This window comes from Cydia amplana, chromosome 26 (assembly GCF_948474715.1).
Source record: "Cydia amplana chromosome 26, ilCydAmpl1.1, whole genome shotgun sequence".
Taxonomy (NCBI): Eukaryota; Metazoa; Arthropoda; class Insecta; order Lepidoptera; family Tortricidae; genus Cydia; species Cydia amplana.
In genome coordinates this window covers 3,932,015-3,957,014 of record NC_086094.1, presented here as the reverse complement: position 1 = coordinate 3,957,014, position 25,000 = coordinate 3,932,015, and the positions used below count along the sequence as shown (strand labels likewise).

Here is a 25,000-nt window from a genome sequence, read left to right as displayed (position 1 = left end):
TGACACTATAGCAATCACTATAGTGTGTCAAAGGTCTGTTTGATTTAAAACATAGCAGAGAGAATCATACTATCTTTGTCTAACACTAGTACTAGCACCCAAAAGAAAAGGATGAGTATTGTTTTGTTGTTCCTATTTACTGACATGATTTGGTTGACCCAGTATTTTTTTTTCTTTCAATGATCAGCTTTTTTGAAATAGGTTTAAAAACTTGCATAAATGAATATTGTGAAAAATAAACGCATAATTTAATTTGTGGTTTTAGTTACGGCATCAACACTCATCTCGTTTTATTTTACAATGGTTTGAATGGTTTCACATGGGTGACATGAAGTTCACGTTAAAACGCCTCTGCATCTGACAGCTTTTTGGCATAAAGCTCGCATCCAGGGCCATAAATATAAATAATTACAGCTGTCAGCTACCGTTTCGTTACTTCATGTTTTTTTTACTAGAGCAAATAATCACTACAGTTTATTATTTATTTAGTACAGAAAAGTACGGAGGGGGCTCAATAAGCGGTTTTGCGCATGAGTGTGAAGGGGGCTATAGACTATCGTAAAAGACATAGGTATTAAGTTCAAATAATTTATTTATTTTAAGTCAAAAACTGGTCAAAAAGAATTAACTTTTGTTGTTCAGCAGCAGAAATAAATATGCAATCAAATTTCTCAGTTGCTTTATTGATAAATATTTGTGAAATTACTTTTGTAAGACAATCATTAATAAAACTATATTCAATGACTCGACACAATATTCCATAAAATAAGGTACATATAAATACTGAAGATAACAAATTAACAACAAATACCTATATAAATTCTGTAGCTCGTTGGTAGAGCGGCAGGCTGGTATCCCGGTTCGCAAGTTCGAGTCTCGTCCGAGGCAGTTTACAATACAATACAAATACTCTTTATTGCACATCTCATTACAGAAAACAATAAAAAGAATACAGAAAAGAAGAGGCTAAAACAACAGGCGGTCTTATCGCTAAAAAGCGATCTCTTCCAGACAACCTTACCAGTTAAGTCTTTGTCCTTTATTTGAATCATAGTTACTGTCATACTAGGGTTTAATCAGGACTTATTAAAGCTTTATTGCACAAAAGAAAACCTTAACATACAAAAGGCGGATTTAATGCTTTAAGGCATCCTTTACCAGTTAACGTTAAGGCTAAGCGGTGCTGTATGGATTTAGAGTAAGTCTTCTCTATTTATTAGACTCTGCTATAATAGTAGCTTAGTATGTATACTAGAGTCGAGTATTATTACATGGTCACTTTCATTATCATACGCCTTTCTTCTCTTCATTAATCAATCATTTATTTATTTCTTTGAATGTGGTACATTCAAAGAACACACACGTACATACATGTACATGTTGTCAATGTTGTATTACATTCTTTGATGGTTAATGGAATTCGGACTCTAAGTGTAAGGGCTGAGTGGACGCTCGCTCGGCGGGGCGTGCAGCGTGGCTGTGGGCTCACGCGTGATGTGAGCAGCGTGCACTAAGGCCGCTCCTATACGTGCGCATTTGTTCAACATGCACGCCGCACGCCCCGCCCCGCTGCACGCACAACAAGAGCGTCCACTCGGGCCTTACACTAACGCATGCGTGTTTAGAAGTGTAGTGAATAATAATTGCAATATTTATTCTACTTTTTCTAAAATGAGTCCGTCTTTCTTGTCATCCCGTTTCTTGGCGGGCATCTTGAGGTGCACGGTGCGCACGTGCAGCTTCAGGGAGTTGGACTGGCTGAAGCTCTTGGCGCAGTACTGGCAGGAGTACGGCTTGGCCCCAGTGTGGACCTGGAAGATAGCGTTCAGAATTACATAGTTGGTTTTTTAAATGCTAGTATTGAAGCATTAAGTATCTGCGGCGTTAAGTATCTGTACATTTACATTTTATTTATATAGTCATATTGTTAAAATAATAAATATTTGTTTTGTGAGTAGTTTTTTAGGTTACAGTCTTTCTTTGTGATTCCTTGAATTTTTATTTTTTATTTTTATAATTCAGTGTGTGTTTTATAGTTCTGTTATTAGTATGTTCTTTTTGTTTTCTTCGGTTGTTGTTTAGTATGTATAAATTTCTCTGTACCTTACTCTTTTTATGTCTATTTTTTGAGTGTCGTTGGCGTATGTGTCGTCTCATAGTTTTAAGTCAGGTCCCCACTGAAAACCAGCGCCACGGATTGCCGCGGCATTATGCTGAGTGGGGGTCCTATTTTAGCGTCCAATGTTTTTTTTATGCCTGTATGTTTTCATTTCAATTATGTAATATGTTGTGGCGTTAAATAAATGTATTTTCTTTCTTTCTTTTCTTTCATTTAATAATATGTACACATATTTTGGACTGGGGCCTATAAATCCCGGTTTATTGATAGGCTTGCATGGGGATATAGATCTGACAGGTAGAGGACCTTTGGAGAGCTTTAATGTCATGTAGAATGCCTGCTGGAACCCGTTCACAGGCGCAACAATAGACACCCTTGAACCGGTCGCAGCAGGCATTGGGACTATTGTAGAAAAAGTGCTGTTCACTTTCCAATGAACAGTATATCGGTCTATGGATTGAAGTTTGGGTGGACAATGAGACTGGGCTATTGTAAAGAAGTGCGGACACCTGTCACAACAATGCTAACACACGTTATCGAGGCAGGTGGTGACTTGCCGCTGACTAGATGGGCCCCTGAAACTGCCGTGAAGACGACTAGGAGCAACACCGGAAACAAAAGATGATTCAACACAATCAAAAGATGATTCGCCCAAATGATATAACCGTACAAGCCCTCGCCTGTACGGCTTGTGTTGTGTGGAACCTTAACTAGTTCCTGTTCGCAACATTTCGGACATGTTTCGCTTTAGTATGGTTTTTCTCTAACGTGAGTCGTGAGTGTTTGTGTAAACGTCCTCGCGCATTGGCGGCAGCAGTACAAATGCACTTCTGTCTAAGTGATTACGATTAACATACGCTATAGTGCCTGTTGAGTGCGGGTTTCTGCGTGAAGGTTCTCGGGCAGTGCCGGCAGCAGTATGGACGCTCGCCGGTGTGACGACGCGTATGTATTCGCAGTTGGATGCTGTCTGCAACACGTCTGGCATGTTTCGCATTAGTATGGTTTCTCTCTAATGTGATCACGTTTAACATACCCTATAGTGCCTGTTGAGTGCGGGTTTCTGCGTGAAGGTTCTCGGGCAGTTTTGGCAGCAGTAGGGACGCTAGCCGGTGTGACGACGCGTATGTATCCGCAGTTGGATGCTGTCTGCTACACTTCGGGCAGGTTTCTCATCAGTATGGTTTCTCTCTAATGTGAGCGTGTCTACATACCCTATAGTGCCTGTTAAGCGCGGGTTTCTGCGTAAACGTCCTAGGGCAGTGCCGGCAGCAGTACGGACGCTCGCCGGTGTGACGACGCGTATGTATTCGCAGTTGGTTGCTGTCCGCGAACCTCTTTGGGCAAGATTGGCAGGGATAGGGTTTTTCCCCGGTGTGAGTGCGCTGGTGGTATTTCAGTGAGGCGTTGGACTGAAAAAAAAAAGCAGGGCAATTTCAATTAATAGGCACTTGGCTTGCTTCATACATTTTAACTTTTAAAAAAGCCTGCTCGTAGTGTGTTAGTATAAGATAAGATAAAATTTATTTCATTGAATAATATCCAACAATTACAAACCGCCCTGGCCACCAGCCATAAGCCTTCAGTAAGAAGTGCATATACTTGGAAAAATTCGACCTATGCCGCTGTGGCCCAGTGGCCGAATGGCACAGGCACCAGCCGCGATAGCAGAGGACGCTGGTTCGAATCCAGCCTGGGGCACTGGAGGCCTTGGTCACTTTTTCTTAGTATATGACATTTATTTAAAGTTTATAATTTATATAGTAGTGTGTCTACTTGAAATAAAAACAAATTAAAATATTTTCTGAAAATAATTTAATTAGTTCTAATACAATCATAATACGCTTAAATAGTTACTTAAATATTATAAATGTACAATCATGGTTTAGAAAATCTTGGTTTGGATGAGTGTAGGAGGCAGAAATTATATTTCCATGGTGTAGTGTACCAATCAATTGTTCTTTTCTTTTGTATATTTTTACTGAGGTGTGCCAATAAAGAGTATTCTATGTATATATATATATATATATATATATATATATATATGTATCAAAACTAAAAGTCTTTAAGACAATTGGGTCTGAGAGTTTAGATACGAATAGATAATCCTTATTTATTACATGAAGTAACCTCAAATAATTATATGTTTATTAATTATTTATTTTCGCAATTGAAGCGAAAAGCAGAGTGTATAAATCGAACTGCGGAATTAAAAAGAAAGAAATGGGTTTATAAAAATGGTATTAACATACCGTACAACTCTTCCCACACACTTCACATACGACGTGTTTGTTGTATTTCACGCCCAGGTGGACCCTCTTCACGTGAGCTTGCAGCTTCGAGCCGTTCGCGAACGAGGACCCACACTGGAAGAAATAAAACTTTTAGGATGGCGACACAGTTAAGTAATCATAATCATCATTTATTAATAATATAAAATTACATGTCAAATAGGTACTACAATATGAAGGAAGGTATTACATAATATTATTCTTATTCTATGACATAGGTTTACTTATAAATAACTCTTTGTGGTCATAGAACGTCTGCTCGAGGAGCCAGTGTTTAAGTTTGGTTTTGAACATTGACGCACTTTTTGCAGTAACAATTTCACGCGGAAGGCAATTGTACACTTTTCGACCCATTATATGAGTTAGCTTTTTGGTTTTCGCGAGTGGAGTAGGCAGAGGTAGTCTCTAATAACATGTAATACCATAACACGCCTAGTCGCCTAATAACAAACAATTCAGCCTATATACGTCCCACTGCTGGGCACATGCCTCCTCTCATGCGCGAGAGGGCTTGGGCTATAGTCCCCACGCTAGCCCAATGCGGATTGGGGACTTGGGGGCCTAGTCGCCCTTGAGCTTATGTTTGAAACCATGAGAAATACAGGGTTATATTTGGATTCTATGGGAACGCCAATTTTTTTTTTGGATTCGAGGTTGGTCCCATAGAAAAAGTTGTTCAGTATGACCTACCTAATCACCTCGCACAATATGTGACGTCCCACGGATAAAGGTACCTTATGGCCGTTGGCGCTTACGCTATTATTAACGCCGCTCCGCCGCCGCGCGCTATTATTATTGCGGCGCTATGCGACGTAAGCGCCAAGTGCCATAAGGTACCTTTTGCCGTGGAACGTCACATATGGCTAACGGGCCAAATATAAGCCTGTATAAGCAAAGAAAGAGTGGTAACTTCATACATCAGTTTTCTTAGCAAAACGCGAGTTATTTCGTAGTCGACATCTAACGTCAAGTAGTGGAACTATCAGTACTGCTACTTGTCACCAGATGTCACAAGTTTCGCTACTGACGAAAAATGTACTGCTAAAACAATTTACAACAAATATTATAAGCAGCCCTAGTAGCACGGTCGCATTTTTATCGTTTATCACCATGCCTGTCACGTTCTAACAAGTACGTAAGTGCGAAAGTGACGGGCATAGTGATAGTCGATAAAAATGGAACCGTGCTGAGCCCGCTGGAGTTGAAAATAGAGTTGCGGTTAATCCGGTTCTAATATTAGCTAAACATTGTTTAGAGTTTTTGTTTGCCGCTACATCAGAACTAATAAGTCAACTAGCAGAACAAATAATGTCCGCTACTTGACGTTAGATGTCGACTACGAAATAGCTCGAAAACTGATGTATGGAGTTACCACTCTTTCTTTACTTATATATTTCTCTATGTCACAGCTTAGACATACACAAAAGACAAGCCCCAAAAATACGTAATTTTAAAAGAATGCTCAGAAACTACTAGGAAGTCTAGAGGAAACGACCATAAGATAAGATAAGATAATCGTTTATTTGATAAAAGACGAGTTATACATTAAGATGACAATATATACAAATTCGTATATATAGTGCGTCAAGCAAATCTTGTCAGTAGCAATGTACTGCAAATTAAAGTAGGGTAACACTCAAAGAGCAGAATTGCGCTAAAAAGAGCAGCAATGTACATCGAACCAAAACGTGTTTATTTTTCCGCCCTTCATACGTCAGTTCGAGTGAATAATCATTAACCTCAAATTTTAGTAATGTTTACCGTCAACGAGCATGATTGTACATTGTAGGCACCTTAGCTTTGCTTGAGGTCATGCATAATCTTGGTATTTAATGGTGACAGCAGAAATTTCTCTTGAAATAGAAACGATTCAGAATGTAAATAATAAGATGATGGCTGTCATTCACGATCCACATTCCACATATAACACATAGATTACACGCGATTTTGGAATTATTCGAACACAGTGTTGCTGACCCGCGATTTTTCAAATTTGCCGCCTTTTATTACTGACAAGATTTGGTTGATCCAGTATACATTTGTATACACAAATACATAGCCATTACCTGTTCACACGTGAGCGTAGTGACCCGTAGGGGAAGCGTTTTGTTTTGAGGGCGGAGCGCCTTCACGCTTTCCTTCAGATGCGTCCCGTCGCCCGGACACGCAGGCCCGCAGATCACGCACACACCCCTAAACACAGACGTTTTGTAGTCAGTACAACCATAGAGAAATATAGTAAGACAAGAGTGCTCACTCCATGCATCAGTTCAGACTATTAATTTCAGTGTCTACATCTAGCATCGAGTAGCGGAACTATCAGTACTGCTACTTGACAATAGATGTCGCCACCGACCGGAAAGTCTTATGCTGTTGAGACAAGACTTTCCGGTCGGTGCTACATCTATTGTCAAGTAGCAGTACTGATAGTTCCGCTACTCGATACTAGATGTAGACACTGAAATTAATAGTCTGAACTGATGTATGGAGTGAGCACTCTATGTATTTTTTTCTCTATGCCTAAACACAGACGTTTTGTAGTCAGTACAACTTTAATTTAAGATCAATGTGGCTGTTGCGAACGCAACCTTTATATTTGTATAAAATCTCAATACCTATATGTGGAGCGCTCCTATTGGTGCTTAAGAAAAGCTTCCGAATACTAGCCGAGCCCGACGGCCGCGTTTAGCTACTGCATTAGGAATATAGGTATTGAGATTTTATACAAATATAAAGGTTGCGTTCGCAACATACTCCCGGGCGTTGAGAGACTCAACAAAAAACAAAGAAAAAAATGGAAGCTAGGAAATTTAAAAGTAGTTAATTAGAATTACAAATTACGTTAATTAAATTAGTTAATATAGTGCTGCACCAAACTATACCAATTATCTAAAACTAGCGTCCCGCCCCGGCTTCGCACGGGTTAACAAATTATACATAAACCTTCCACTTGAATCACTCTATCTGTTAAAAAAAACGCATCAAAATCCGTTGCGTAGTTTTAAATATCTAAGCATACATACAGACAGACAGACAGGGAAGCGACTGTTTTATACTATGTAGTCATTTCGTCAACTAACATTTTCTTAAGTACCAAAATCATAGTTGACGAAATTTTAGATAATTGGTATAGTTTGGCGCAGGACTGTCTCATTTTAATCATAGACAGAGATAATCATAATGTCTTTGTCTTTACGCCTGTACTAGCACCCAAAGGAAAGGGATGAGTATAGTTTTCTTTGTTTTTACGGACCGACAAGTTGTGTTTACCGGACTATATGTTGTTTGCACTTGTTTGCAATGAACAATGGACGCCACACACCCCACTCCTGCAACTATGCTGCCCTCCTAAGCTAAAAGGCGGTATTTGCATATAGTTTTCTTTGAAAATACGGCCTTTTAGTTTAGGAGGGCAGTATGAGTGGTATTCCACCTGCCCAATTTTTTTGTCCATTGTGTATTGCGTCATTTGGGTCGTACATTTTGCTGAACGGGAGTGACGCCTAGCCATCAAACTTCACAGTTTGGCGAGTTTTTTGTAATTTATAAAATGTATTTTACTATATCATGAATATATTTTTTTAAACGACGCATTGACATTAGACAAAGAAATTAGATAAGGCTTATGAGTAAGTAGGTACAGTCAGACTTTAATTTCGGACACATTTTGTACCTTTTCACAGTGATAATAGTATGAGGTCTCTAGCGTCTTTCATATTGATTGTCACTGTGACAAGGTACGAAATCACTACATAAAACAAAGTCGCTTCCCGCTGTCTGTCCCTATGTATGCTTAGATCTTTAAAACTACGCAACGGATTTTGATGCGGATTTTAATAGATAGAGTGATTCAAGAGGAGGGTTTATGTATAATATGTTGAGCCGTGCGAAGCCACAGAATAAGTAGTAGTATTATCATACAGAACGGCCACGCACCGCCCCGCCCCGACTCGCATTACCTCGCCCCGCGACACGAATCTGACGGACTTCTGGCGTACTCTCAGTATAGCGACTTACCCTCACATACACAATGACGCGTGTACAGACGTGCCGTGCACACATCTAACCGCAAATGATTTTTGATGTATGGCGGGTCTGCCCTGTGGCGAAGCCGGGGCGGGTCACTAGTAGGTCATAAGTCATAAATAATAAATAAATAAATAAATATTAGAGGACAATTTACACAAATTGACTAAGCCCCACGGTAAGCTCTAGGCTTGTGTTGTGGGTACTCAGACAACGATATATATATAATATACAAATACTTAAATACATAGAAAACAACCATGACTCAGGAACAAATATCTGTGCTCATCGCACAAATAAATGCCCTTACTGGGATTCGAACCCAGGACCGCGGCTTCACAGGCAGGGTCACTACCCACTAGGCCAGACCGGTCGTCAAATAAATAAATAAATTAATTAATTAAAGTAAGAAGTTACTTGTCTTGTTTGAAGGCGTGGTTCGAAGCGCTAAGGATGTGCCGCTTCCAGGCGAGCAGCGTCGCGAACTGTATGTCGCACTCGGCGCAGTAGCGATCCGACGCAGGGGAGTCATCAGCCACGGACTGAAACAAGTCAAGTCGTATGACAGTATACAGTAGATTTAAGAGCCAACAGGAGCTGAGATTTAAATATTTTAGGTAAATATACCCGTCTCGCTAACGGAAGCGGCTCCTAAAACTAGTGTGATAAGGACAAGGCGAAAAATCCTGTGCGTAAAAATCTCAAAAATTTCCTCCTCCAAAACTTAACCAATCGTAACCAAATTTGGAAATCTAAATGATTATGACATTATCTGTGTCGGACCGTTTTGCTTTTTTGGCTAATTGATATAAGTTTTGAATAGCGCGCCTCTCATTGCGGCATAGTCAATTAGGCCATTTTGGCAATTTTTGAAGGGCTCTAGCGCCTTAAAAAACAAAAATATCAAAAAAAGCAAAACGGTCCGACACAGATATTGACAATATTAATCTGTGTTGAAAAAATCATTGCTCTAGCTTCAAAACCCACGGAGGAAACAGTCGAGTACGTTTGTATGGAGAAATGACCACTCCTGTTGGCTCTTAACAATCTAACACCAACACAACTACCAAGGCACCTATTTCTGCCAATAGTCAAAGGTTGAAATGACGCCTTTCAACCGAGTTCTTTATTCAGGTAAACACTAAGTATGAGTTTACAGCTATAGCCAAGACACTTATACTGTTAATACATATGTAGTCACATGGTATAATAATATACTCCGCCTGGTACTCTCTTCCGAGATTCGCGAATGACCTAACTGTCACTTGCCTACGTCATCATGCTGTTTACAGGTTCTCAAACTTTAAAATGTGGGAGAATTTTAACCAACGGTGAAAATTATTTTAACGGCATTAATTTTAAGTTATTCATGTAGAAACATAGTAAAATAAAACAAATCTATACTGCCCTTTTCACTCCTACTCTTACAGTTCCGAATAGAACAGCCAACCATTTTCGTAACAAAACATTAATTACCAAGCTTACGACGTGAAAAGTTTGGAAAACACTGCGACTGCTGACACTGAGCGAGAAGGAAATAACAATTAACACGCGTTCGACAAGGATGACGGTCAGGGACAACATGGCGGATTGTCAAATGTGACAGCGCTATCCTGTGTTGCCAGTAGTGTAAACAGAATTACCCGAAAGTCTGAAATTTCTTTCGTGAATCGGAAGATATCGCTAACGAATAATTAAAAATGACGTGTTATTGTAAAATTTAAGATAAAATACATATAAATGAAAATTATAAAATTATAAAGAAATATTTTAACTTATTAACCATATATATAATGTACCCATGTAACATGTTATGTTGAAATAAAGTGGCAATGTTATTGTGACGTAGGCAAGTGACACTCTGGGAAGAGAAGACCATGTTTTATTAGACCATGTGTAGTCAGTATCATAAAATTAGTACACTTGTATTACACATCAGGGATGTTGCGGATGCAGATTTTTTGACATCCGCGGATGCGGATGCGGATATTTAAAGGCTCACATCCGCGGATGCGGATGTCAAGATTAGGTACTTGTGGGTACTTAGAAAACGTCAAATATTACATTTTTAGTATTTTTTTTATTAAAAAAAAAACGAAACGTTTAGTATTTGAGCAAGAATATAGGTGCGTTATATTTAATAAACAGTAACTTCGCCGACTTTTCTGGATATAAACGATTTCGTTATAGGTAATGACGAAATTACCTAGCACTTACGCCGCCGCTAAGACGTTCCTGTACCGACTTGTTCGACATCCGCATCCGCATAAGCTCCGCATCGATTTTATGCGGATGCGGATGTTGAAAATAATGCGGAAGTTCCGCGGTTGCGGATGCGGATGTTCGCAACATCCCTGTTATACATATTATCCACTTTTCGAACTATCTCTAGAATTAAACATACATATTATGCATTACTAAGTTACATAGAGATTAAAAAAAAAAATCTGAAATCTGAGTTAACCTTTTGGACGCCAATGACCGATATGTCCGCACCGTAGGTTCAACGCCAAAGACCGATTAATCGGTCACAGACCACAGAGCAACATAGACCTACGTGCATATGCATAAAGTTCAATTTCAGTTTTGACACTTCGGTGACGTGGCGTCAGCGTGACAGCTTTTGTGTTTGACACGGCGTCGAAAAGGTTAAACACTCTACTTTTCATTTCGAATACGAGGAAACTAAAATGCATGTGTTTTTTTTTAAAACATGACTAAGTATACATTTTTCTAGTATTTTTTGAGGGCACTTTCAATTAACAATTTAGGCAAAAGTATCGTTATTTATGGAATGGGGGGTCAAATATCAGAATGGAAATTGTTTAACAAGTCCATTTATACCCAAATTTTAATTGCTGATTGTAAAAAAAATTACAAAATTGTACTCGGAATCTAAAATGCTTTAGTGCAGAAACGTATCATTTTCTGCACACCTTTTAGAACAACAATGACCCTCTTTCAGAGCATGAAAAATGTTTTTATTATTAATTTGTTATTACCGTGGGGCTACCTACCCTACCTACGTGGGGGCCTACCTCCGAATGTAGTAAACTCTTAGTGTAAGGCCTGAGTGGACGCTCATGTTGTGCTCAGCGGGGCGGGGCGTGCGGCGTGCATGTTAAACAAATGCAAGCGTATAGGAGCGGCCTTAGTGGAATGTAGGTATAAGTAACTTGATATATTATTATTGTAATACATATAAGGAGAGGCATGTAATATCATATTAAGTTAGGAATGTATCCATATACGGAGAGTCATGTAAGATGACTCTCCTCCACATAAGGAAGGGAATTTAGGTCATGCTACTGGACACCATCCACGTGTAAGTCTCCCCACCTAAACACGTGTAACCTAAATTCCCTAGGTTTATATAAATACCAGTTTTTAATCAATAAATTACAGTATTTACTCGGAACTCTGGTGTTTCACTACTTACTTGGGTCCCATCATTACATAGTGCACGCTCACATCACGCGTGAGCCCACAGCCACGCTGCACGCCCCGCCGAGCGAGCGTCCACTCAGCCCTTACACTTAGTGTGGCCTGAGTGGACGCTCTTGTTGTGCGTGCAGCGGGGCGGGGCGTGCGGCGTGCATGTTAAACAAATGCGCACGTATAGGAGCGGCCTTAGTGCACGCTGCTCACATCACGCGTGAGCCCACAGCCACGCTGCACGCCGTGCCGAGCGAGCGTCCACTCAGGCATTACACTTAGTGTGGCCTGAGTGGATGCTCTTGTTGTGCGTGCAGCGGGGCGGGCGTGCGGCGTGCATGTTAAACAAATGCGCACGTATAGGAGCGGCCTTAGTGCACGCTGCTCGCATCACGCGTGAGCCCACAGCCACGCTGCACGCGTCGCCGAGCGAGCGTCCACTCAGGCCTTACACTTACAGCGTGTTCGGCGTGCGCCTTCCCCTCGTGCATGCGCAGGCCGTGCGCGCCGAGGAAGCCGCGGCCGCAGCGCGCGCACGTGTGCGGCGAGCGGTGGCGCGCGCGCACGTGCGTGAGGTGCGAGGTGGCGGCGCGCGACGCGTGCCCGCACAGCGCGCACACGTACACGTGCCCCAGGTGCCCGAGCTCGTGCTCGCGCGCCTGCGACCTGACACAAACGTTATGCTGTCAAAATACTACTTAAACGAAGTAAAGCTAATAAAAAATTTACATCAAGTTATTGTTTCTGGTCATTAATTAATTATTATTTATATTTTGACATTATATTTCGATTTTATTCTTGATTTTATTTTACTTTTTAGTTCTGGTTGTTGTTTTAGCTATAATTTGTAAATAAAATTGTTATTTAATAAAATAATGTAGATTTAGGCTAGCTTTAGCTTATTTGCATGCTGTGCATGGACGGCTAAAAGGACGGACTTAAATATAACGTACCAACTTTTTTTTTGTAACTCCTTTTTTTGCAAATAAAAGATTATGAATTATTATTATAATTTGATTTTCACCTCAGCAGCTCGAACAAGGGTACTTTGCTACTTAAAAACAGTGAGCAAAATCGCATTTTGCTCACTGAGACAAAATGAGCAAAATGCGATTTTGCTCACTCAGTGAGCAAAACGCGATTTTGCTCACTGTTTTTAAGTAGCAAAGTACCCTTGTTCGGGCTGCTGAGGTGAAAACTTAATTGTTGGTATATCTTAAGAAAACATGACTTAATAAAGGTAAGTGATGAAAAAGGAATACATTTTTCGGGTTCTCTAATATGTTCTCACTGCTGAGGTGAAAAGTTTTGTGAACTACACGAGATCAAAGTTATTTACATCTCGTGCGCTTTTGAGTCCCTTACTACGCTCAAGATTCTAAATTATAGAATCTTTCGCTTGCACGGGACTCAAAATAAGCACTCGAAGAAATATCAAACTTTGACCTCTTGTTGTACAAATAACTATTGTTCCCTAGTATAGTCAGCAGCAATAGTTGCCAAGGGGCTATTCATAAATTACGTCATTTCAAATTAGGGGGGACATCGGATGATGGTAACAAGACGTAGGAGGAAACGGGATCATTCGAAGCATGATTTTTGGATGATTTTAGGGGGGGAGGGGTCAAAAATCGTCAAAAAATAAATGACGTAATTTATGAACAGCCCCTAAGCGGGCGAGGTGTTCCAAATGATCTTGACGCGACTTTATTGTTAAAAGAATAAGAGCGCGTCGAGGTAATTATGAACACCTCGCTCGCTTAACGACTATTGCTGCTGACTGTACGAGTAGTATAGATGGCTGCACCATCTCTCTTGTAATTCCGTAAACGCCGTAAAGGATTCGTATAGGGTCCAGGGCGTTCGCCGAGTAAGCTGAAGAAAACAGTTCGATTCCGACACACTTAAAAAAAAATGATTTGTTCCTCAGTTCCTCCCTTGTTTCAGTTATTCTATAGACTAGCTTGAAACTACAATTTGAAAATGGTAACCAAATTTCACGCGCAGTTTGCGTGCAGTTTTGTATACCTTATTACAATAATATACGATCTATTATACTCACGCCGTGTGTGAGCGGTGTGAGCAGGTATTGCACTGGTAGCGCCGTTTGTGTGCAGTTACACCGTTTGTGTGCAGTCACGACGTGTGCGCGCAGTTTGCGTGCAGTTTTGTATAACTCATTACAATAACATAAGGTCTATTATACTCACGCGGTGTGTGAGTAGGTATTGCATTGGTAGCGCCGTTCGTGTGCAGTCACGACGTGTGCGCGCAGTTTGCGTGCAGTTTTGTATACCTTATTACAATAACATACGGTCTATTATACTCACGCGGTGTGTGAGCGGTGTGAGCAGGTATTTCATTGGTAGCGCCGTTCGTGTGCGCGCAGTTTGCGTGCAGTTTTGTATACCTTACTACAATAACATACGGTCTATTATACTCACGCGGTGTGTGAGCGGTGTGAGCAGGTATTGCACTGGTAGCGCCGTTCGTGTGCAGTCACGACGTGTGCGCGCAGTTTGCGAGCAGTTTTGTACCGCATAGTGCAGATCTCGCACACGTGGGATCCGCTTTTCTGCACAAAACGTAATTTATTAGGCGGTTATCACACCGTGTCCGCATCGCCCGGGTTGTCACTAAACTGCCATTCTAGGGTTGTTACTATAATTCGTTTTTTTAGCATTAGAAAGAGCTTGAAAAAAGGTAAGCGATTTTGACATGTCTTTTAATTGAAAAACACTTTTTAAAAATCAATAACTATTACTTATGAAAGCAGAAGACTATAAAAGATCGTATTAGATTCATAATTGTTACATATTTACCGTAACTTAGTTTTAAAATGTGTTTTTCAATTAAAAGACACATCAAGATGGTTTACCTTATTTCTAATGCTAAAAAAACGAACTATAATTGTAAGCAGTAATTCTATTAGCCCCCATTCGCACGGGAGCTTTTTCAACGCGCGTTAAAAAAGCGTTTGAATGACACAAATGGATAACCATGTATGTATTCACACGACAGCGGTGGCGGTTTTTATCAAGCGTTGTTGGATTTTCGACTTTAAGCCTTGGTCGTTTAATCGAATTTTAGAGTGCAGACGGATTCAAGCGCTTTATTAACGCGCGTTGAAAAAGCTCTCGTGCGAATGGGGGCTTAGGGTTGTTACCAAACTGTCATTCTAGGGTTGTCACTGAAATATAAGTTTAGGGTCACTAAAGTATTATGGGATGCCACCTGCCGCGCTAAGCATAAGAGCAGTAACTCGTTTTGAAATGTCATTCAATTGGGTATTTGACACTATTTAAAATATATAATTTTACACCATGCATGAAATAAAGCACCAGAAGATTAATAGAGAAAATATTATTTTTAGACGCAATTTCTATTTTAATACCCGATTAAAACTATAAAGAGTAGGGAGTAGGTAATTTGATTGTGACGTCACATGCTAGTGTTTCATATTAATTCCATAGTAGCAAAATCGTCTGGACAGTTCATAAAAGAAACTGATTTGACTAGTAGTCAAATACCGTATTGAAAGAGATTTCCAAGCCGCCAGGCTTAAGAATCATATTAGGGTTATCAAATAATGATGACCCTGCCTGTGAAGCCGATGGTCCTGGGTTCGAATCCCGGTAAGGGCATTTATTTGTGTGATGAACATTGATATTTGTTCCTAGTCATGGGTGTTTTCTACGTATATATGTATTTATCTATATAAGTATAAAAAGTATAAAAACTTAGTTTGGGGCTAAGTCGATTTGTGTAAGATGTCCCCTAATATTAATTAATTAATTTAATTATAATTCTAGGGTTGCTTAAGTTGTATTGTCACTCACTGGATCGTGTTTTATCCGATGGTTATTGAAGGCCGCGGGCTCGACGTACCCCCGCCGGCAGGGCGTGCACTTGAACGGCGCGTTGAGGTAGTTCACGGAGGTGCCACGTGCGCGTAGCTCCGCCAGCTGCTGCTCTGTGCTCAGGATCAGCTCACGGGCGTAGCCGGATTTGAAGCCTGGACACACAGTACATTGTTAGACAGGCTGGGAAATGGGGCGTTGCCGGCCAAGCATAGAGAAATATAAGTAAAGAAAGTGTGGTATAGTTTGTAGCTTTCTAGTAGAGCCCGAAGGCTTATCCTATTCTCTATTGTTCAGTAAAACCGCACGTGCTACTTACCTGCAAAAAAGGGTCCTAATTATTATATTTGGCACAGAGCGCGGGCTAGTCCAACGCTCAAAAAACCAGTGTAGGTGCGCTCTCCGATAACGCGCCTTTGTTACGCATCTCGATGACACATTTTAGACTGGTTCTGTAGCGTTCGACTCGCCGGCACTCAGTAACCGAAGTACCGATTTTTTATGCAGGTGGTTGTGGCACGTGGCACGAGCGGTTTTACTTAACAATAGACAATAGGATTAGCCTTCGGGCTCTATTAGAAAGCTACAAACTATAACTCCATACATCAGTTTTCTTACCAAAGCGCGAGTCGACATCTAACGTCAAGTAGGGGGCTATTCATAAATTACGGCATTTCAAATTGGGGGGGGGGGGGGTTTGGACATCGGATGATGGTAGCATGACGTAGGAGGAAACGGGGTCATTCGAAGCATGATTTTTGATGATTTTAGGGTCTAAAATCGTCAAAAATAGATGACGTAATTTATGAACAGCCCCTAGCAGACATTATCAGTCCTGCTAGTTGACAATAGATGTAGCGGCAAACAAAAACTCTAATGCTCGACAATTTTTAGCTAATATTATAACCGGATTAACCGGAACTATATTTTCAACTCCTTCTACTTATAATATTAGTTGTAAATTGTTTTAGTAGTACATCTTTGTCAATAGCGAAACATGTGCCATCTGGTGTCAAGTACCGGTACTGATAGTTCCACTACCTTGACGCTAGATGTCGACTACGAAATAACTCGCGTTTTGGTAAGAAAATTGATGTAAGGAGTTACCACTCTTTCTATACTTATATTTATCTATGGCCAAGTGTAATATAAAGAGCAAGGATGTTTAGTATAAGTCTGGTAATACTTATTCCTGTCGAGGTGTGTTAGTAAATTTATTAAAAGAAATGCAATTAGAGTGCGGCGCGTCATTGTGAACCTTGTCGGAATGCACGAAGGTTGATATTGGGCTGTAGCCGCGAGCGTAAGTTTTTTTTAAATTTTTAATTTTAATTTAATCTAGACACGCGGTAGCGTGTCCAGCCAAGTTCAAAGAAAAAGGAACTGGTGACGCAGCAACCGTGTGTAATATTACACGAACCATTTCGAGCTACTTTTGACCCCTTCACAACTTGAAACCTACTTAACCTACACACATGAAATTTGGCATTTACCTTTCAAGAACTCCTTGTCTTTATTAGTGACAGTCTTCTTTTCCTTTTTCTTGCTGATGGCGAGCAGTGGAAGGTCGTCTTCTGAGTCTGATGCCTCTTTGACGGACGCATGGTCTCCAAGGTCCCCATGGTCTGATAGCACACCTGCGGGCGTATGATGGACAGGGTTATAAGCGATAAAAAATATCATATCGCGCAATTGATAACCGTCATTATCACGCCGTCACATAAGACAATAGGCACGGTTCGAAATTATCCAGATAATTATAGTCTTTGATCATCATCTTCCTCGCGTTGTCCCGGCATTTAGCCACGGCTCATGGGAGCAACTAATCCCAGGAATTGACGTAGGCTCTAGTTTTTACGAAAGCGACTGCCATCTGACCTTCCAACCCAGAGGGGAAACTATGCCTTATTGGGATTAGTCCGGTTTCCTCACGATGTTTTCCTTCACCGAAAAGCGACTGGTAAATATCAAATGATATTTCGTACATAAGTTCCAAAAAACTCATTGGTACGAGCCGGGGTTCGAACCCGCGACCTTCGGATTGCAAGTAGCTTACTCTTACTGCTAGGCCACCAGCGCTTTGATAATTATCGGATAATTATCCCAGGTATGGATGGTGCTATATTTATTTCCTTTGAATTCTTTGATAGTAAAAAAGAATTGGGGCGTTTTTTGCTATTTTTTTATATATTTTATTAGGTTATTATCAAATCGATAATTATCAGGCATAAAAACCACGATAATTATCGCGATAATTGATAATTATCGTTTCGAACCCTGACAATAGCTCCGATCACCTACCTTCAGGTTCCTCCTTCAATGGTTTAACATCAACTTCTGCTGATCCTCCGCTGGGTTTTATATCAAAATGCTCCGTTTGAAAAGTCAAGTTTGATGTTAGCTTGTGCCCTCGTCTGTCTATGTGTTCAATCAGGTCTTGTGTGAGCTGCAATTAATATGGTTGTCTATAAAACAAGTTAAGAGGCAAATCAACGGACCATGTGACTTAAGAAACAAATCAAATTACTTTTATTCAACACTAGCGACCCGCCCTGGCTTTGGATTAACAAATTATACATAAACCTTCCTCTTGAATCACTCTATCTGTAAAAAAAACCCCAAAAAAGACCGTTGCGTAGTTTTAAAGACCTAAGCATACATAGGGACAGACAGACAGCGGGAAGCGACTTTGTTTTATACTATGTAGTTATTTTGATTTCTGTTTTTAGTTGAACCTCCGCCACTCACTTTTAGCTTCGTCTTTTTTTAAGAAAACAAAACTACCCGGGACATTTAATTGCAGTTTCAGTTTCGGTGTAACTGAAAGTGTATACAAACTAAATAAATTGATTATTGATTGTTTATTTATTTGGGGGTGGTACTGGGCCTTTGAGTGTCACGTCTACCTGGTATTGATCTATTGTGACGGCCCTTTAAAGTTCATTACTAATGCGGTTGCATCCAGAAAATTACAGATGCTTTAGGCCGTAACGTTCTGTACCTCATAGGGTTGCAATACATGCCACCCTAAGTAGGTATTTCTTTTTGACATTAGTGGTCCACAGGAACAGAGAATGTGCATTGCAGTCTCCTCTGACTCCTGGCAGAACCTGCATGTCGCATCTTGTTTCTTGCTAATTTGAAACTAGTGTACAATATATGTGTGTGTGTGTGTGTAGTATATGAAACCGGACCTCATTGTTAGTAGCGAGCAGCCTGCTCAGCAGCCGGTCGGAGGTGACGGACTGCACCCAGAGCTGGTAGCTCTTCCGCAGCAGCGCCAGGCAGATGCAGCACACTGTGCTCGGCTTGCCGTCGTCTGCATGAAGCTGAAACAGGAGTAAAGTTTCATTATCTCTATTTCTCTCTCTTTAGCCCATTTCTACCCTTCAGGCGTAGGCCTCCTTCATTTTACGCCACTCATCACGGTTCTGCGCAACAAAAGTTTCACTCATTTATTTATATCACAGGGCGGATGGCGGATACGCCATTCAACAAAAATCATTTGCGTTTATATCTGTGCGCGGCACGTCTGTACACGCGTCATTATGTATGTGTGGGTAAGTCGCTTTACTGGGATGGTGAGGTAATGCGAGTCGTGGCGGGGCGGTGCGTGGCCGTTCTGTATGATAATACTATTATTTATTCTGTGCTTATATATGTGTCAAAGTCTAGTCAAAGGTCCCACTTTGTCGCTTACAATAAGAACGAGATTTGCTTGTACCTTTACACAAATAACCTGTCAAAGCAAAGCATTCTTATGTCAAGCGAAAAAGTGGGACTTTCTGCTTGAAACAACACATATAGTTATTGTTGTTGTTGCCGAAATTGTGAACTCTACAAGTGTGAATCAATTTAAAAACACCACCACCTTTTTATTATTTTGAGTACAGGTTTTTTTTTTAAAGTACATTCATACAGTTTTTCATGTTATTAAAATCGATGACATGGTTCCTAAGAACAGATCTTCGTATACACTTTCGTATGTCTTATAGTTTGACTTTACTATACTGACCGATCTAAATGGACCATCCTGTATATTATGTATAAATTGGCTACGGCTTTAGAAACGCAAAGACACTGATACAAGCAACCAATTTACATACCGGTAATCTCGTCAATTTCTCATACATTTCTTGAAGACAGGAGTTCAATATATTGTAAACAGTCACGTTACTGGCTAGGCACACTCTGCACAGTAATAATTGAGACATATTCAATGATTTCACTGAATCACTGATCACATATAGTAAATAAATATTAAGCACATCGTTTACACCATATTACGAATTAACTATGATAAAAATAAGGGGCGCTAGATCATATTATTTATTGCAGTAAATTAGGAACTAGTGAATATAGTTTTGTTGATAAAAATAAATAAACAAATATCGACGTCGATGACGCGTCCTCCGTCTGAAATGTAGTAAGTGTGACAATTTGTCAAATTTATATTAAAATACAAGCCTACCCAGTTCAATTTTAAGCTTTATTGCGAGGAATTAAAGCATATATTAAAATATAAAACTATCTGAATATATTAAGAAAAGAAGTACATTAATCGATTCAGAACGTACCCTACTATTTGACATTACTAGTGTTGTGCGGGGCCCGACGCATGTGGCATAATGACAGCGTTTTACACAAAAATAAAACGCTAATTAAATAACTTACCATATTCGGAACCTAAAGTAATATATTGAGAGTGGCAACACTGTAGTTAGTCGTATTGTCCTTTTCTAGCATATACGTCCATCTCTCTCCCACACCCCCACCACTTCAGGCAGTTGCGTTTGACAATTTTGACACTTAGAAATAAACGCAAATTACCTCATTGTCTCAAAATTATACATATTTACACCAGGCAGGATTAAAACTTTAGGTTCCGAATATGGTAAGTTATTTAATTAGCGTTTTATTTTTGTGTAAAACGCTGTCATTAAACAACTGTACCGATATTCGGAACCTAAAGTAATATATTGAGACGTGTTTGTTATCGCCTGGTGGTGGGAAGACGCCAAGCCAATGTGATTATACATGTACTTACATATTATGTATATGTAATATTATTATATTAGGAGTGTTTAATTAATTAATTAATTATGTAGTACACCCTTTATTTTAATACATGTGAGGAGAGAGGTATTTAGTAAAGTATACAATTTTATATACCATTATATTATGATACTAACTTTCCATTTTATATACGTATTTGTAGGTACTTATAAATTTTCAACGAAAATAAGTGAGTCACCACAAGGGTGCTATAGTACTTAATTATATGTATGTGAGACTATGTAAAAGAAGATAAGTCAGTCTACTCTTCAGGGAGCATACAACATCTGTGATATGGAGTGATGTAATTAAAATATGAAAAGATAAAAATCATAAAGTACTCGAGTAGTTTTTATTTATAACTCCCAATTATTGACAAATTTGATAATAATTATCTAGTAAGGTAAGCAGTTGCAGGATATAACAAGGACAAGACCTTTCTTATTTCCAGAATCCCTCAGGATTAAGTAGACGAATATTTTAAATATTCGTTATATCACTATCACTACCCACAAAGTTAATATTGGGTAGGTACTTAATAAAATGTCATAGGGAATACTTTTAATGATTTTACTGAATTCTTTTAATGACTGTGAGCCAGTGTGAGCTATTTATTTGGTTATAGCTATAAAATGCATTTAATCGTTTGTACGCTTTACTAACGCGAACGCGAGCTAATGGACCTAAACAAACCTTACTTAAAATTGTGAAGGTTACTTTGAGAGCTTAAGCCATATCATAATACTCATGTGGGCACTAGTTACGACGCTTTTTGGTGCTCTTGGCGTTCAAATGGTAAATGTAGAATTGCCACAGAGCTTTATCAATGATATTTGTATAGGTGCAGCTCATTCTGCTTATATTCATGTTTAGCTATCATCAAGTGACCTTAATTGTACTCATTATTGTCTATATATGCAGTATGAGTAGTTTACCTTATCTGGTGCCTACTAGTAGACATAAACTTGATTGTTTCTGAACGCTAAAGTGGCTTAATTTATGTAAACCATTCATAGACATAGCTTAATTCTGAATATTCAGTCTTCTCTTTCCAGATTAAGAATAAGGTACTTAATTCGAAACCTTAGCTCATCGCATATTTGTTTTTAACCAAAATGAAAATTTGTGTTTATTTTGTGATTTTACATTATTTGCAATAACTGTGCGGAACCATGGGGTCCCCGACCTTTTGCCGGGCACCCGTGGGCCCAAAGCCAACAGCGCAGATGCCGTTTAAGAGGAACCTATTTTATCCAATGCTAGGGTCAACACTTTGTCGAATATATTTGATATTTATGTATATTTATCCTCCTTATGACCTAAGGGTAGGTAATTGTAACTTTTTGATATCAAATATACGCAGAATAGTCAATTATTTTGTATTCTGAAGTGCATATAATATTACTGGATTTGGGCCAGTGTGCTTTTGTATACTATATCTCTGGCCTACTATATAGGCTAGTCTATTAACATCCCGCCTCCTGGAAGGCAGTATACAGACTTCTTAGATATATTCACGGTAGTGCTAAGAGTGTGGACCTGGTTTTCCGACACTTGACTGCATGAGATTATTTTTTCAGGTCTCGAGCAAGAAGGGTGCCTAGATAGGTTGAGGTCCTCAACTTGTGGATTTGGTAGGAGCAAGACACAGACGGGGTGTAATTAGTTAATCCACCATGTTTCAAGAGATTCATGTGCATTCATGCCTTCAGGTTACACTGTAGAGACAGACTAACACTTTGGCAGAGTTTTGCTAACATATAATAAATGATTGCATTTGTTTGGGTGTACAATTACATGTTCCACACCAAAAACATAATTATTTATATATTTCAATCTATTTTTGAAAGGTTTGCGTTTCAAAATAGCTTCGCCTTTTCGCAAGGCGTGCTCCTGTTCCCCTATTTTATTGTGCAAAGCGAACAGTATCACAATGCTATAATTTTGTATAAATTGAGAACTAGAGGGTCATGCCCTAGACGTGACCGCCCAGAAACTGTGCTAGAACCGTTCGTGCAAACCATTCAGTCACTATTTTTAAAAACCTTTTGTAGTGGGTACATTCCACGGTCTTAAATTTATTAAACGTGTAGTATCAAACTATGACAAGTCATGATAAGTGAAATAAGTGATAACAGTATCTGGTCCGTGCATAGAAGCACTTGCCCTTGAGGTTAGGGCATGGGTAGTTTATTATAAACTTAATCCGTGCATAGGAGCACTTACGATACAGGTGGTTTAAAACTTCCAGGGTCACAATACAGACACAAGGGTGTAAAATACATAATTCATAAACGCCCGTTAGGCCAGTTTTGTATATTTTATTTCAAACATGCTTGTGCAGCACCGCCAGCACATGATAATTTTCCTAATATACCATGGCAGTCAGGGATATAATAATTATGTAAAAAGGTAGGTAACCTTGGTCATGTCGTGTACATAGGTAGGTACTCGTAAACATGTTAACTGAAAGACAAGTGCTCTCCAGCCAAATGTAATTTATGCAACTGTGAGCTGCTCTTACATTGGGATCATATGTATTTATTTCTAGTCTGTCATATTGTAGCAGGCCTAGACTTCAAAGGTTTATAGATGTTTATAGGGCCGTTAAACGGACCCTTTGTACACCTTGAGCAGGCTGTTTGTTTCACACCATGGGTAATATATATTGTAAACATAGCTTATTTCAGAATGGAATCGTAAGCTCTGTCGTGTCGTGAGCTTACCGAGCCTGATTTAATTAGAGTCCACAGATTGTATGGACCTTGGAGGATTGACCACTCCTTATTCTAATTATCAATATTCTGCCTGGGCTTATAGTCGAAATTAGGTGACTAAATCTCTTAGTATTATCTATGCCACCCAAGTTATGAGGCTTAGCGTCTCCAGACCACAATTTTATATTAGGGTGCAAAGATTTTTTCATCTTTAAAATAAAAATGAGTCGAGATAGGCCTGGAATCTTAGGTTTTTATTTTACCTATTATAATCTTAGAAATGTTATGTAAATGGAAAGCAGTTTTCACTTTTACCACAGTTAATTAGCCCATTTTCGGGTTTAGCCAATAGGGTGTTCGGGACCCTTGAAATAGATTGGTAAACAAAAATGAAAACTCTAATAACGAAGCCTTGCCTATTTCGACTGATTTTTAGCCAAAACATTATTTTAAACCATTTTTACTTTCTCTAAAAAGAGATATTTACAACTTAATCTTTGTAATATTTTTGTGATTGTGGTCTACTCGCACGCCTGTGTTATGACCATATCATTTATATTTCTGTGAATATGTCTGACGTGCCTTGCGCAGGCTTACATAGGTTATAATATCATCATCAATAACTTGACGTCAGTTTGTGAACGAATCAAAGATTCTTTTGGCACACCTTACGCAGGTGTAAACATGGCAGCCTTGCGCAGGTTTAGATAGGTAGGTACATAATATATTGGTTTCATCACAAATAACTTGACGTTAGTTTGTGAACGAATCAAAGATTTTTTTTTTCTTTTTTTTGGCACACCTTACGCAGGTGTAAACATGGCAGCCTTGCGCAGGTTTAGATAGGTACATAATATATTGGTTTCATCACAAATAACTTGACGTTAGTTTGTGAACGAATAAAAGATTCTCTTAGGCGCACCTTAGCAGGTGGAACCATAACAAACGTAAGTTTAAGAATAAGTATCATTCAAATCAAATACCCTGAGTTTATGGGTAATATTCCCTAAGTTGCGGGTTCCTTGCTCGACAAGGTGAAAGGCTTTACGCAGGCTTTAACAGGCACTTTTAGAAAGTGTCATTCACGGTGACGTACAGATTTGCCAAAACTAAACTTTAACTCTACAGTTAACTAATATAATTTGACAATATGAACCAAACCATGCGTCTTCGTCAATGAATCAATCTAAAGATTCCCGTATCGTTAATGCCCTTCCATGTCACAGGTTTCCGATTTTATTTGAAACGTTTAATTTAAGTGTACTATTTATGTAGGTAGGTAAGTAGGCTTAAGAATTGACCCTCTTGTATGTAGTTACGTATAGAATTAATAATCAAGTTATTCAAATTCAAAATAACACAAGCACATATAGCACCTACATGCAAGAGTTCTTTTCCTTAACCTTTAAAGCTGTAAGTACCTGCTAAGTTATATATTTAAGTAGGTACCTACCTACATAAATCAAAGATCTAGTTGGAGAGATATAAGTTGATAGA

General features: G+C 39.4%; 1 protein-coding gene across 1 annotated transcript; it reads right to left on the bottom strand.

Annotated features, from left to right (window-relative positions):
* Positions 1-1,632: 1,632 nt before the first annotated feature.
* Positions 1,633-20,078, bottom strand: LOC134660044 (zinc finger protein ZFP2-like). The gene is made up of 12 exons (XM_063515744.1): positions 19,838-20,078; positions 18,926-19,060; positions 18,027-18,177; positions 17,225-17,368; positions 15,711-15,886; positions 14,316-14,446; positions 12,330-12,537; positions 8,854-8,978; positions 6,477-6,603; positions 4,372-4,485; positions 3,334-3,531; positions 1,633-1,811 (listed from the first exon to the last, which is right to left on the bottom strand). Exons 1-12 carry the CDS (start codon positions 19,943-19,945, stop codon positions 1,653-1,655), a joined length of 1,776 nt encoding a protein of 591 aa, XP_063371814.1. The 5' UTR covers positions 19,946-20,078; the 3' UTR covers positions 1,633-1,652.
* Between the last annotated feature and the right edge of the window lie 4,922 nt (positions 20,079-25,000).